Source organism: Pogoniulus pusillus, chromosome 20 (genome assembly GCF_015220805.1).
Source record: "Pogoniulus pusillus isolate bPogPus1 chromosome 20, bPogPus1.pri, whole genome shotgun sequence".
In the NCBI taxonomy this organism is placed as follows: Eukaryota; Metazoa; Chordata; class Aves; order Piciformes; family Lybiidae; genus Pogoniulus; species Pogoniulus pusillus.
In genome coordinates this window covers 22,505,475-22,519,786 of record NC_087283.1, presented here as the reverse complement: position 1 = coordinate 22,519,786, position 14,312 = coordinate 22,505,475, and the positions used below count along the sequence as shown (strand labels likewise).

At 62.8% G+C, this 14,312-nt stretch overlaps 1 protein-coding gene across 1 annotated transcript in view; it reads right to left on the bottom strand.

Moving 5' to 3' along the window:
• HYDIN (HYDIN axonemal central pair apparatus protein) overlaps nucleotides 1–14,312 on the bottom strand; it is a 197,935-nt gene that overhangs the window by 35,415 nt on the left and 148,208 nt on the right. The window contains 7 exon segments of the mRNA XM_064159820.1: nucleotides 112–330; nucleotides 1,038–1,171; nucleotides 1,982–2,227; nucleotides 3,806–3,914; nucleotides 5,755–5,947; nucleotides 7,147–7,298; nucleotides 12,090–12,331. Coding sequence (XP_064015890.1) covers nucleotides 112–330; nucleotides 1,038–1,171; nucleotides 1,982–2,227; nucleotides 3,806–3,914; nucleotides 5,755–5,947; nucleotides 7,147–7,298; nucleotides 12,090–12,331 — 1,295 coding nt within the window.

The window sequence follows — 14,312 nt, the reverse complement described above, 5'->3', positions numbered from 1 at the left end:
AGTGCCAGGAGGGAGCAGGAGCTGCTCAGCCAGGCAGAGCTGGGGGCTCTGCTGCCAGCAGGCAGCTCTTCTGCTGGCAGCTGAGGCAGCTTCTGCTGCTGTGCTTCTCACCTGCTTCTTGAGAGGCCCCCTGGGAGCCGTGCCCTGGGTGCTGCCCACCCACTGGCTGGCACCCAGGCGGTCGTCCCAGTCGGGCACCTGCTCTGCTGGCAGCTGGAAGGAGATCCTGGACAGCTGGCACTTCACTGGGTGCCTTCTGAAGGTGACTTCAGTGTCTGATTTCAGGGTCACTGTGATGTCCTTGGCACAGCCTGGGTGGAGGTGTCCCACCTGGGGAGAAATGGAGAGCCCAGAGCAAAGTGGCACCACTGGCACGGCCTGGGCGGGCAGCAAAAGGGCTGGGGGTGGTGAGCAGCTGTGCCAGGGGCAGCTCTGTCAGCAGGAGAGGCTGAGAGCCTGCAGCAGAGCAGCCCCAGAGGGCAGCTGAGCAGTGCTCAGCAAGGGCTGAAGGAGCTGTGGGGGGCAAGAGCCTGGAGCCAGACTCTGCTCAGTGGTGCCCAGGGCCAGGCCAAGGGGCAGTGGGCACAAAGTGGCACCCAGGAGGTTCCAACTGGAGGAGGAAGCTGTTTGGTGTGAGGCTGCTGAGGCCTGGAGCAGGCTGCCCAGAGAGGCTGTGGAGCCTCCTGCTCTGCAGAGCTACCAACCCCTGCCTGGGCACTGAGCTGTGGGTGCCCTGCTGGGGCAGGGGCATGGAGTGGCTGATCCCAGAGGTCCCTGCCAGCCCCTCCCTGCTGGAATCCTGTGAGCCTGCATCTTCCTGAGTGCTGCTCTGAGGCTTGAAGGAGAAGACAACCACCAGGAGATGCCAACTCCCACTCCCTGGAGCCGTTTCTGGGGGCTGCCAGCCGCGCCCAGCGAGGGCAGGGATGGCACCTCCTAGGTGGCACCGAAAGAGGCTCTCCCTGCTCTCTGGGGGCTGCAGGAGCTCGGCAGGCAGGGTTTGAGCAGCAGGGAGAGGCAGAGGCAGCAGAACTCACCCGGGGGGAGAAGTGGAAGGGGCCCTCGGGCTGCCAGTGGAAGCGCAGGACCTGCCCCTCGCTGCGGTTGGTGAGGGTGAAGGTGGCCGTGCAGGGGGTGCCCACGGGACAGTGCCCCAGCTGGAGGTGATCCCCTGGGCAAGGAGAGCCAGAGGTGAAGGTCACCTGCCCCCTCACCCCACGGACACAGGGGGGTCCAACTCTTGCCTCCTCCAAGCCTCCCTTCCTCTGGGGTGTGCAGCCCAGGGCAGGGCTGGGGCTGGGCTGGCAGTGCTCGGTGCCAGCTTTGCACCCCCAGTGCCCCCAGTGCCCCTCTCCTCGGGGCTGCTCTCCAGCCCCAGCCTGCACTGAGGCCAGGGGGAGCCCTAACCCGGGGGCAGAGCCTTGGACTTGCCCTTGCTGGCCCTCAGGAGGTTGAGGTGGGCACACTTCAGCAGCCTGCCCAGCTGGCTCTGCATGGGTCTCGTCCTCCAGGTGTGCCAACTGCACCACTCAGCTTGGTGTCACCTTCAGGCCTGCTGAGGCTGCCTGCACCCCTGCTCTCGGTGCCTTTGATGGGGACACCGAGCAGCAACGTCCCCATGTGGCCCCCTGGGGGCCACTGCTTGCCACCAGTCTCCACCTGGACCCCCAGCTGGTGACCTCTTGGATGTGACCACCCAGCTAAGCCCTTGCCCACTGAGCAACCCACCCCCAGAGAGGGCACAGATGCTCAGATGTGCTCCTCACAGCACCCCCATGGGCTGGCACAGCTCCTTTTAGAGGCCCTCAGCTAAAACCTCCCTCTGTGCCCCCTCCCTGCCAGCCTGCAAGCTTCTCCCGTGCCAGGGCACCTGCCCTGGAGCTCCCAAGCAAGGCTGCTCTGGGGCTGGGCTCCATCTGACTCTGGAGCTGGCACAGCCCTGGAGCTGCTTCCTCCTTGCTCCACCTTGGCAGCCTCTTACCCTCTCTGCCCTCCTCCTCCAGCTGCTCCTGGCTCTCTGCCACCCGTCCCTGGGTGCTGTCCAGGCTGAAGTCATCCTCGTAGCCTTCCCCCAGCAGCCTGACGCTGCTCTCCTCGTAGGGGTTGTCCAGCACGGAGAGGTGGAGCTGCCCCCGCAGGCGCTGGGCCAGGCTGGCTCTGCAGAGCACCTGGAACTCTGCTGCCTGCCCGGGCTGCAGCAGCAGGCAAGCAGTGTGGGGCTGCCTCTCTGCGGGGGGAAGGACACCAGGGGCAAGGCAGGCACAGGGGAGGAACAGGAGCTTGAAGCCAGCTGCCTCTGAGCACAGCTTGGCACATCAGTGCTTCCAGACCCACCCCCACCCCACGCTCACAGGGCTCTGCTCAGTGGTGCCCAGGCACAGGCCAAGGGGCAGTGGGCACAAAGTGGCACCCAGGAGGCTCCATGTGAGCAGCAGCAGGAGAAAGCTGTTTGGTGTGAGGCTGCTGGAGCCTGAAGCAGGCTGCCCAGAGAGGCTGTGGAGTCTCTGCACAGCTTCCAGCCCACCCTGGGCACTGTGCTGCTGGGCAGGCTGCTGTGGGTGCCCTGCTGGGGCAGGGGCTTGGAGTTGGTGAGCTCCAGAGGTCCCTTCCAATCCAAACCATGGGATTGGATCCTGGGATTCCATGACCCTGAGACTGAGGCCAGCCACTGCTGAGCTCTGCTGCCTTCCTCCCTCCCTTCTGGTTTGTCTCCTGCTCTGCAGAGCTTCCAGCCCACCCTGGGCACTGTGCTGCTGGGCAGGCTGCTGTGGGTGCCCTGCTGGGGCAGGGGGCTTGGACTGGGTGATCCCAGAGCTCTTTTCCTACCACTCTGGGATTCTGTGCCATAATCAGAGGCACTGAAGTGCCACTACAGTGCACACAGGGTCACAGGATGCCAGAGCCTGGAAGGGAGCTCTGGAGAGCTTCCAGCCCAAGCCCTGCCAGGGCAGGAGCAGAGAATGCAGCAGAGGTGGCACAGGAACACATCCAGGCAGGGCTGGGAAGGCTCCAGGGAAGGAGACTCCACAACCTCTCTGGGCAGCCTGTGCCAGGCTCTGGGACCCTCACACTCGAGAAGCTCTTCCTCCTCCTGCTGAGGTGCACTTCCCTGTGCTGCAGTCTGTCCCTGTGCCCCCAGGGCCTGTGCCAGGGTGCAAGTGAGCAGAGTTTGTCCTCTCCCCCTTGGTCCCCAGCCCTCAGACATTGATAGGCACTGATCAGATCCCTTCTAAGTCTTCTCTTCACCAAACAGCCCCAAGCCCCTCAGCCTCTCCTCACAGGGCAGGAACATCCCTGGGAGCTCTCCTGAGCCCAGCTCAGCTCTCAGCTCTGACTCAAACTGCATCCAGCCAACTCCTGCCCCAAGCAGAGCTGAGTCCAAGAGTGCTTTGGGCTCCTGCTGGGCTGCAAACACCTCCAGGGGTCCCCTGAAGTGCTGCCAGCTCCCCCCCAGGACTCAACCCCAGCATGGGCAGGAGAAGGCTGAGTCCAAGAGTGCTTTGGGCTCCTGCTGGCTGGCTGTGGGCTCAGGGCTGCCTCTCTGCAGGCTGCAAACACCTCCAGGGGTCCCCTGAAGTGCTGCCAGCTCCCCCCACCCCCAGGACTCAACCCCAGCATGGGCAGGAGAAGGGAAGAACTTCCTACAGCTGCCTAGGAGGAAGCCAACCCTGCCCAGAGCCCATGTGGGCACAGGAGCCCCAGGACACAAACTGTGGCCAACATCTGCCTGCTGCTTGGCCAGGCCAGGGGCAGGACATGCATCTTCCCTGCCTGGGTGACCACATTCCACAGCTGATGGCTTTACCTCCTGCAGCAGAGCCCTCCTGCGTGCCCACAGCTTGGTAGAGGCACTTGGTGGTGGCCTTGGCTTTCAAGAAGAAAACTCCCTCTGCATCCAGCAGATCCAGCAGCACCTGGGAAGAGAGCATGGGCACACTGCTGTGGGCACAGGCCACCCCTGGAGGTGTTTGCAGCCTGCAGGGAGGCAGCCCTGAGCCCACAGCCAGCCAGCAGGAGCCCAAAGCACTCTTGGGCTCTGCCTTCTCCTGCCCATGCTGGGGTTGAGTCCTGGGGGGGAGCTGGCAGCACTTCAGGGGACCCCTGGAGGTGTTTACAGCCCAGCAGGAGCCCAAAGCACTCTTGGGCTCTGCCTTCTCCTGCCCATGCTGGGGTTGAATCCTGGGGGTGGGGGGAGCTGGCAGCACTTCAGGGCACCCCTGGAGGTGTTTGCAGCCTGCAGGGAGGCAGCCCTGAGCCCACAGCCAGCCAGCAGGAGCCCAAAGCACTCTTGGGCTCAGCCTTCTCCTGCCCATGCTGGGGTTGAGTCCTGGGGGTGGGGGGAGCTGGCAGCACTTCAGGGGACCCCTGGAGGTGTTTGCAGCCCAGCAGGAGCCCAAAGCACTCTTGGACTCAGCTCTGCTTGGGGCAGGAGTTGGCTGGATGCAGTTTGAGTCAGAGCTGAGAGCTGAGCTGGGCTCAGGATAGCTCCCAGGGATGTTCCTGCCCTGTGAGGAGAGGCTGAGGGGCTTGGGGCTGTTTGGTGAAGAGAAGACTTAGAAGGGATCTGATCAGTGCCTATCAATGTCTGAGGGCTGGGGGCCAAGGGGGAGAGGACAAACTCTGCTCACTTGCACCCTGGCAGAGGAATGAGCCCACACTGCTGCCCAGGGTGCTCCAGCACCACCACCACAGCTTGCACAACGCAGCTGTGAGCACAGGGCTGAAGTGAGAGCAGAGCAAAGCCACTGGGAGAGGACTGGAGGAGGAGCAGGCAGGGCAGGAGGCACCACAATGCTGGGCAGGGCCTGGTGAAAGTGCAGCTGAGCTGACTTAAAGCCTGCTGAAACAGGAGTGCCACCTCGCAGCTGGCACCGGGCTGGAAGGGAGCCTCCGAGGGCACCTTCTGCAAGCCCTGCAGGCAGCAGGGACAGCTCCAGCCAGAGCAGGCTGCACAGGGACACAGCCAGGCTGAGCCTGGAGGTCTCCATCGACAGAGCCTCCAGCACCTCCCTGGGCAGCCTGTGCCAGGCTCTCCCCACCCTCCCTGGGCACAACTCCCTCCTGATGCCCAACCTAGCTCTGCCCTGCTCCAGTTTCAGCCCAGGCTGCCCTTGGTCTTCTGTGCTGCCAGTGCCCACTGCTGGCTCCTGCCCAGCTTCTCCCCCCACCAGCACTCCCAAAGCCCTTCCCTGCAGGGCTGCTCTCAACCTCCTCTCCCCCAGCCTGGGCTGACACTCAGAGTTGCCCTGACCCAGCTGCAGGCTTGCCCTTAGCCTTGCTGAGCCTCAGGAGGTTCTCCTCCAGCCTGGATGGATCCCATCCCGAGAGCAGCTGCCAGCCCTGGAGCACCTGCCAGCCGTAGGGCATCTGCCAGCTGTAGGGCATCTGCCAGCCCTGGGGCACCTGCCAGCCGTAGGGCATCTGCCAGCTGTAGGGCATCTGCCAGCCCTGGGGCAGCTGCCAGCCATAGGGCATCTGCCAGCTGTAGGGCACCTGCCAGCCGTAGGGCATCTGCCAGCTGTAGGGCACCTGCCAGCCATAGGGCATCTGCCAGCTGTAGGGCACCTGCCAGCCGTAGGGCATCTGCCAGCCCTGGGGCAGCTGTAGGGCAGCTGCCAGCCCTGGGGCATCTGCCAGCCCTGGGGCACCAGCCAGCCCTGGGGCAGCTGCCAGCCCTCAACCACACCTGCTGCCACCTCCTCTCCAGCTGCTGCCTTGCTCCCAGGGGCAGTGCTCCCTCGGGCAGCTGCTTACCTGGGCAGGGACAGCTCCAGAGTTGTGCAGCACCAGCGGCAGGCTGCGGCAGGAGCCCAGCAGCAGCCTCCCGAAGAGCAGCAGGGGGGTCCCGGCCGCGTCGCGCAGCGCCGGGCGCAGGACCCGCACCTCGGGCAGCTTCCCGGCGCCGCTGATGGCGAAGCTCAGGCTCTGCCCTGGCACCGCCGCGGGGCTGCAGGGGGCGGGAGGCAGAGACACTGCTCGCTGGGAGCCACCGGAGGGAACAGGCTGCAGGAGAGCTCCGAGCCCACCCAGCCCAGCCTGGCACCCAGCCCTGCCCAGCCAACCACACCATGGCACTCAGTGCCAGCCTAGCACCCAGCCCTGCCCAAACAACCACACCATGGCACTCAGTGCCAACCTAGCACCCAGCCCTGCCCAGCCAACCAGCCCATGGCACTCAGTGCCAACCGAGCATCCAGCCCTGCCCAGCCAACCACACCATGGCACTCAGTGCCAACCTAGCACCCAGCCCTGCCCAAACAACCACACCATGGCACTCAGTGCCAACCTAGCACCCAGCCCTGCCCCAACAACCACACCATGGCACTCAGTGCCAACCTAGCACCCAGCCCTGCCCAAACAACCACACCATGGCACTCAGTGCCAACCTAGCACCCAGCCCTGCCCAAACAACCACACCATGGCACTCAGTGCCCAGCCAGCCTTGCCTCCAACCCCTCCAGCCACGGCCACTCCACCACCTCCCTGGGCAGCCCATGCCAGTGCCAATCACTCTCTCTGCCAGCAGCTTCCTCCTCACAGCCAGCCCACACCTGCCCTGCCACAGCTTCAGCCTGGGGCCCCTTCTGCTGCTGCTGCCTGCCTGGCACCAGAGCCCAACCCCACCTGGCTACAGCCTCCCTGCAGGCAGCTGCAGGCAGCAATCAGCTCTGCCCTGAGCCTCCTCTGCTGCAGCCTGCACCCCCCCAGCTCCCTCAGCCTCTCCTCACAGGGCTGTGCTCCAGGCCCCTCCCCAGCCTTGCTGCCCTTCTCTCAGCACCTTCCAGCACCTCAGCAGCTCTCTGCAATTCAGGAGCCCACAGCTGGACACAGCACTCCAGGGCTGGCCTGAGCAGGGCTGGGCACAGGGGCACAAGAAACTCCCTGGACTGGATGATCTTGGAGCTCTCTTCCAACCTGCTTGATTCCATGATTCCATGATTCCATGATTCCTGCTCATCTGGCCCCTCCTGGGTGCCAGCTTCTTCCCCTTGTCCCTTGTCCCCTCCAGCCCCCCCATCTCTGTGATGCTCAAGGACTCTACTTAAGGCTCCTGAACGCGTTCAGGTCACCAAGAGGTCCACCCACACCCAGAGGAGAGGAGCTGCCAGGCAGGTGCCCTCTGGTCATCTCCTGGGGTGCATTTACCTTGCCTGGACATCCAGGGAAGCCTCGAAGGTGCAGTGGTAGCTCTGGATGCTGTGTGGGGTGAAGGTGACCGTGGCAAAGGCGTGGGAGCAGCTGGGCACACACATCCGCGCCGGCTCCACCCTGAAAGCCTCCCCAGCTCTGCTGCTGCCCTTGGGGGGGCCCAAACGTGAGGGCAGGAGGAAAGAGCTCTCAGCATGATGCTGGCTCAGCCATCAGCATGGAGAGCAGCCCCCAGACAGCTTCTCCCTCCCTGCTGCCCAGGGCAGGTTCTTTCCAGCTCGGGGCTGGTGAGTCCCAGGTGGTGCTGAGCTTGCCCAAGGGCACAAAGCTGGCACTGGGCAAGCTCCCAGCACCAGGTAGGGCAGGTTGGGGCTGGCATGGCAAACCCTGCAAAGAACCTGGGACAGGCCTTTAAAGAGAAGGAAAGGGCCAGGCAGCCCCAGCAGAACATGGGATGGTTTGGGTAGGAAGGCAGCACTGAGCCAGGGCCCTCAGCACCACAGCTCCAGAGGTGGAGTCTCCAGGCTTGGGCACTCCACCACTGCCCTGGGCAGCCTGGGCCAGGCCTTGACAGCACTTCCAGGGAACAGATTGTGCCTCAAAGCCCACCTTAGCCTCTCCTGGCACAGCTCAGGGCTGTTTCCTCTTGTGCTACTGCTTGATCCTTGAGGCAGACCAAGCCCACCCCCAGCAGGCTCTGCCTTGAGCCCTGCCTCCTAATCCGAGCTCAGCTCCTTCTCTCTCTGTGCAGGGATGCTCAGGAGGGCTCAGCTCTCCCACCAAAGAGCAGCAGGGCTGAGCTCAACCAACGCCTGAGGCCAACCAAGGGGCAGAAAGAGGCAACCAAGGGGCAGAAGGAGGCAACCAAGGGGCAGAAGGAGGCAACCAAGGGGCAGAAGGAGACAAGCAAGCTGCAGAAGGAGACAACCAAGGGGCAGAAAGAGGCAACCAAGGGGCAGAAAGAGGCAACCAAGGGGCAGGAGACAACCAAGGTGCAGAAGGAGGCAACCAAGGGGCAGAAGGAGGCAAACAAGGGGCAAAAGGAGGCAACCAAGGGGCAGAAAGAGGCAACCAAGGGGCAGAAAGAGGCAACCAAGGGGCAGGAGACAACCAAGGTGCAGAAGGAGGCAACCAAGCTGAGGAAGGAAGCAACCAAGGGGCAGAAGAAGGAAACCAAGGGGCAGAAGGAGGCAACCAAGGGGCAGAAAGAGGCAACCAAGGTGCAGAAGGAGGCAACCAAGGGGCAGAAGGAGGCACCCAAGGGGCAGAAGGAGGCACCCAAGGGGCAGAAGGAGGCAACCAAGGGGCAGAAGGAGACAACCAAGGGGCAGAAGGAGGCACCCAAGGGGCAGAAGGAGGCAACCAAAGAGCAGAAAGAGGCAACCAAGGGGCAGAAGGAGGCAACCAAGGGGCAGAAGGAGACAAGCAAGCTGCAGAAGGAGACAACCAAGGGGCAGAAAGAGGCAACCAAGGGGCAGAAAGAGGCAACCAAGGGGCAGGAGACAACCAAGGGGCAGAAGGAGGCAACCAAGGGGCAGAAGGAGGCAAACAAGGGGCAAAAGGAGGCAACCAAGGGGCAGAAAGAGGCAACCAAGGGGCAGAAAGAGGCAACCAAGGGGCAGGAGACAACCAAGGTGCAGAAGGAGGCAACCAAGCTGAGGAAGGAAGCAACCAAGGGGCAGAAGAAGGCAACCAAGGGGCAGAAGGAGGCAACCAAGGGGCAGAAAGAGGCAACCAAGGTGCAGAAGGAGGCAACCAAGGGGCAGAAGGAGGCACCCAAGGGGCAGAAGGAGGCACCCAAGGGGCAGAAGGAGGCAACCAAGGGGCAGAAGGAGACAACCAAGGGGCAGAAGGAGGCACCCAAGGGGCAGAAGGAGGCAACCAAAGAGCAGAAAGAGGCAACCAAGGGGCAGAAGGAGACAACCAAGGGGCAGAAAGAGGCAAACAAGGGGCAGAAAGAGGCAACCAAGGGGCAGAAAGAGGCAAACAAGGGGCAGAAAGAGGCAACCAAGGGGCAGGAGACAACCAAGGGGCAGAAGGAGACAACCAAGGGGCAGAAGGAGGCACCCAAGGGGCAGAAGGAGGCAACCAAGGGGCAGAAAGAGGCAACCAAGGGGCAGAAAGAGGCAACCAAGGGGCAGAAGGAGACAACCAAGGAGCAGAAAGAGGCAACCAAGGAGCAGAAAGAGGCAACCAAGGGGCAGAAGGAGGCAACCAAGGGGCAGAAGGAGGCAAACAAGGGGCAGAAAGAGGCAACCAAGGGGCAGGAGACAACCAAGGTGCAGAAGGAGGCAACCAAGGGGCAGAAGGAGGCAACCAAGGGGCAGAAGGAGACAACCAAGGAGCAGAAAGAGGCAACCAAGGAGCAGAAAGAGGCAACCAAGGGGCAGAAGGAGGCAACCAAGGGGCAGAAGGAGACAACCAAGGGGCAGAAGGAGGCACCCAAGGGGCAGAAGGAGGCACCCAAGGGGCAGAAGGAGGCAACCAAGGGGCAGAAGGAGACAACCAAGGGGCAGAAGGAGGCAACCAAGGGGCAGAAAGAGGCAACCAAAGAGCAGAAAGAGGCAACCAAGGGGCAGAAGGAGACAACCAAGGGGCAGAAAGAGGCAAACAAGGGGCAGAAGGAGGCAAACAAGGGGCAGCAAGAGGCGAACAAGGGGCAGAAAGAGGCAACCAAGGGGCAGGAGACAACCAAGGGGCAGAAGGAGGCAACCAAGGGGCAGAAAGAGGCAACCAAGGGGCAGAAGAAGGCAACCAAGGTGCAGAAGGAGGCAACCAAGGGGCAGAAGGAGGCAACCAAGGGGCAGAAGGAGGCAACCAAGGGGCAGAAGGAGGCAACCAAGGGGCAGAAGGAGACAACCAAGGGGCAGAAGGAGACAACCAAGGGGCAGAAAGAGGCAACCAAGGGGCAGAAGGAGGCAACCAAGGGGCAGAAGGAGGCAACCAAGGGGCAGAAGGAGGCAACCAAGGGGCAGAAAGAGGCAACCAAGGGGCAGAAGGAGGCAACCAAGGGGCAGAAAGAGGCAACCAAGGTGCAGAAGGAGGCAACCAAGGGGCAGAAGGAGGCAACCAAGGGGCAGAAGGAGGCAACCAAGGGGCAGAAGGAGGCAACCAAGGGGCAGAAGAAGGCAACCAAGGTGCAGAAGGAGGCAACCAAGGGGCAGAAAGAGGCAACCAAGGTGCAGAAGGAGGCAACCAAGGGGCAGAAGGAGACAACCAAGGGGCAGAAGGAGGCAACCAAAGAGCAGAAAGAGGCAACCAAGGGGCAGAAGGAGACAACCAAGGGGCAGAAAGAGGCAACCAAGGTGCAGAAGGAGGCAACCAAGGGGCAGAAGGAGGCAACCAAGGGGCAGAAGGAGGCAACCAAGGTGCAGAAGGAGGCAACCAAGGGGCAGAAGGAGGCAACCAAGCCACAGAAGGAGGCAACCAAGGGGCAGAAGAAGGCAACCAAGGTGCAGAAGGAGGCAACCAAGGGGCAGAAAGAGGCAACCAAGGTGCAGAAGGAGGCAACCAAGGGGCAGAAGGAGGCAACCAAGGGGCAGAAGGAGGCAACCAAGGTGCAGAAGGAGGCAACCAAGGGGCAGAAGGAGACAACCAAGGGGCAGAAGGAGGCAACCAAGGGGCAGAAAGAGGCAACCAAGGGGCAGAAAGAGGCAAACAAGGGGCAGAAAGAGGCAACCAAGGGGCAGAAAGAGGCAACCAAGGGGCAGAAGGAGGCAAACAAGGGGCAGAAAGAGGCAACCAAGGGGCAGGAGACAACCAAGGGGCAGAAGGAGGCAACCAAGGGGCAGAAAGAGGCAACCAAGGGGCAGAAGAAGGCAACCAAGGTGCAGAAGGAGGCAACCAAGGGGCAGAAAGAGGCAACCAAGGTGCAGAAGGAGGCAACCAAGCTGAGGAAGGAGGCAACCAAGCTGAGGAAGGAGGCAACCAAGGGGCAGAAGGAGACAACCAAGGGGCAGAAGGAGGCAACCAAGGGGCAGAAAGAGGCAACCAAGGGGCAGAAGGAGGCAACCAAGGGGCAGAAGGAGACAACCAAGGGGCAGAAGGAGGCAACCAAGGGGCAGAAGGAGGCAACCAAGGGGCAGGAGGAGACAACCAAGGGGCAGAAGGAGACAACCAAGGGGCAGAAGGAGGCAACCAAAGGGCAGAAGGAGGCAACCAAAGGGCAGAAGGAGGCAACCAAGGGGCAGAAGGAGACAACCAAGGGGCAGAAGGAGGGAACCAAAGGGCAGAAGGAGGCAACCAAGGGGCAGAAGGAGACAACCAAGGGGCAGAAGGAGGCAACCAATGGGCAGAAGGAGGCAACCATAGGGCAGAAGATAACCAAGGGGCAGAAGGAGGCAACCAAGGGGCAGAAGGAGGCAACCAAGGGGCAGAAGGAGGCAACCAAGGGGCAGGAGGCAACCAAGGGGCAGGAGGCAACCATAGGGCAGAAGGAGGCAACCAAGGGGCAGAAGGAGACAACCAAGGGGCAGAAGGAGGCAACCAAGGGGCAGAAGGAGGCAACCAAGGGGCAGGAGGCAACCAAGGGGCAGAAGGAGGCAACCATGGGGCAGAAGGAGGCAACCAAGGGGCAGAAGGAGGCAACCAAGGGGCAGAAGGAGACAACCAAGGGGCAGAAGGAGGCAACCAAGGGGCAGAAGGAGACAACCAAGGAGCAGAAAGAGGCAACCAAGGGGCAGAAAGAGGCAACCAAGGGGCAGAAGGAGGCAACCAAGGGGCAGAAGGAGACAACCAAAGGGCAGAAGGAGACAACCAAGGGGCAGAAGGAGGCAACCAAGGGGCAGAAGGAGGCAACCAAGCCGCAGAAGGAGGCAACCAAGGGGCAGAAGGAGGCAACCAAGCCACAGAAGGAGGCAACCAAGGGGCAGAAGGAGACAACCAAGGGGCAGAAGGAGAGAGATGCCCCTCAGGCTGCAGAGAGGCCTCCTTGTGCTCACCCTGCTGGAGCTGGGCTGGAGGCAGAGCAGCAGAGCACAGGGCACTCTGCCGGCGTTGCGCAGCTTGAAGCGAGCTGTGGCCTGCTGCCCCAGCAGGACGTGGGGGAAGAGGAACCTCTTCTGCTCTGCCAGGAACACTCCCTCAGGCTGCACTGCCTGCAGCACCCTGCTCAGGCTGCTCAGGCTGCTGCTCCACACTCGATGCTCCTCGAAGATGCACTCCAGGTCATCCACCACCAACCCTGCAGCAGGGCAGAGGGAGGCTGGGCAGGGGGAACTCTTCCTGCCCCATCCCTGCCCCTCAGGGACTCTCAGAGCCCCTCAGAACCCTTCCTGCCCCATCCCTGCCCCTCAGGGACTCTCAGAGCCTCTCAGAACCCTTCCTGCCCCATCCCTGCCCCTCAGGGACTCTCAGAGCCCCTCAGAACCCTTCCTGCCCCATCCCTGCCCCTCAGGGACTCTCAGAGCCCCTCAGAACCCTTCCTGCCCCATGCCTGCCCCTCAGGGACTCTCAGAGCCCCTCAGAACCCTTCCTGCCCCATCCCTGCCCCTCAGGGACTCTCAGAGCCCCTCAGAACCCTTCCTGCCCCATCCCTGCCCCTCAGGGACTCTCAGAGCCCCTCAGAACCCTTCCTGCCCCATGCCTGCCCCTCAGGGACTCTCAGAGCCCCTCAGAACCCTTCCTGCCCCATCCCTGCCCCTCAGGCACTCTCAGAGCCCCTCAGAACCCTTCCTGCCCCATGCCTGTCCCTCAGGGACTCTCAGAGCCCCTCAGAACCCTTCCTGCCCCATCCCTGCCCCTCAGGGACTCTCAGAGCCTCCCAGAACCCTTCCTGCCCCATCCCTGCCCCTCAGGGACTCTCAGAGCCCCTCAGAACCCTTCCTGCCCCATCCCTGCCCCTGAGGAACTCTCAGAGCCCCTCAGAACCCTTCCTGCCCCATCCCTGCCCCTGAGGACTCTCAGAGCCTCTCAGAACCCTTCCTGCCCCATCCCTGCCCCTCAGGGACTCTCAGAGCCTCTCAGAACCCTTCCTGCCCCATCCCTGCCCCTGAGGACTCTCAGAGCCTCTCAGAACCCTTCCTGCCCCATCCCTGCCCCTCAGGGACTCTCAGAGCCTCTCAGAACCCTTCCTGCCCCATGCCTGCCCCTCAGGGACTCTCAGAGCCTCTCAGAACCCTTCCTGCCCCATGCCTGCCCCTCAGGGACTCTCAGAGCCCCTCAGAACCCTTCCTGCCCCATCCCTGCCCCTGAAGGACTCTCAGAGCCTCCCAGAACCCTTCCTGCCCCATGCCTGCCCCTCAGAGACTCTCAGAGCCCCTCAGAACCCTTCCTGCCCCATCCCTGCCCCTGAAGGACTCTCAGAGCCTCCCAGAACCCTTCCTGCCCCATGCCTGCCCCTCAGAGACTCTCAGAGCCCCTCAGAACCCTTCCTGCCCCATCCCTGCCCCTGAAGGACTCTCAGAGCCTCCCAGAACCCTTCCTGCCCCATCCCTGCCCCTCAGGGACTCTCAGAGCCCCTCAGAACCTCTTCTGCCCCATCTCTGCCCCTGAGGGACTCTCAGAGCCCCTGAGAACCCTTCCTGCCCAGTGCCTGCCCCTCAGGGACTCTCAGAGCCTCTCAGAACCCTTCCTGCCCCATCCCTGCCCCTGAGGACTCTCAGAGCCCCTCAGAACCCTTCCTGCCCCATGCCTGCCCCTCAGGGACTCTCAGAGCCTCCCAGAACCCTTCCTGCCCCATGCCTGCCCCTCAGGGACTCTCAGAGCCTCCCAGAACCCTTCCTGCCCCATCCCTGCCCCTCAGGGACTCTCAGAGCCCCTCAGAACCCTTCCTGCCCCATGCCTGCCCCTCAGGGACTCTCAGAGCCTCCCAGAACCCTTCCTGCCCCATCCCTGCCCCTCAGAGACTCTCAGAGCCTCCCAGAACCCTTCCTGCCCCATCCCTGCCCCTCAGGGACTCTCAGAGCCCCTCAGAACCCTTCCTGCCCCATCCCTGCCCCTGAGGCACTCTCAGAGCCCCTCAGAACCCTTCCTGCCCCATCCCTGCCCCTCAGGGACTCTCAGAGCCTCCCAGAACCCTTCCTGCCCCATCCCTGCCCCTCAGGCACTCTCAGAGCCACCCAGAACCCTTCCTGCCCCATGCCTGCCCCTCAGGCACTCTCAGAGCCACCCAGAACCCTTCCTGCCCCATCCCTGCCCCTCAGGCACTCTCAGAGCCACCCAGA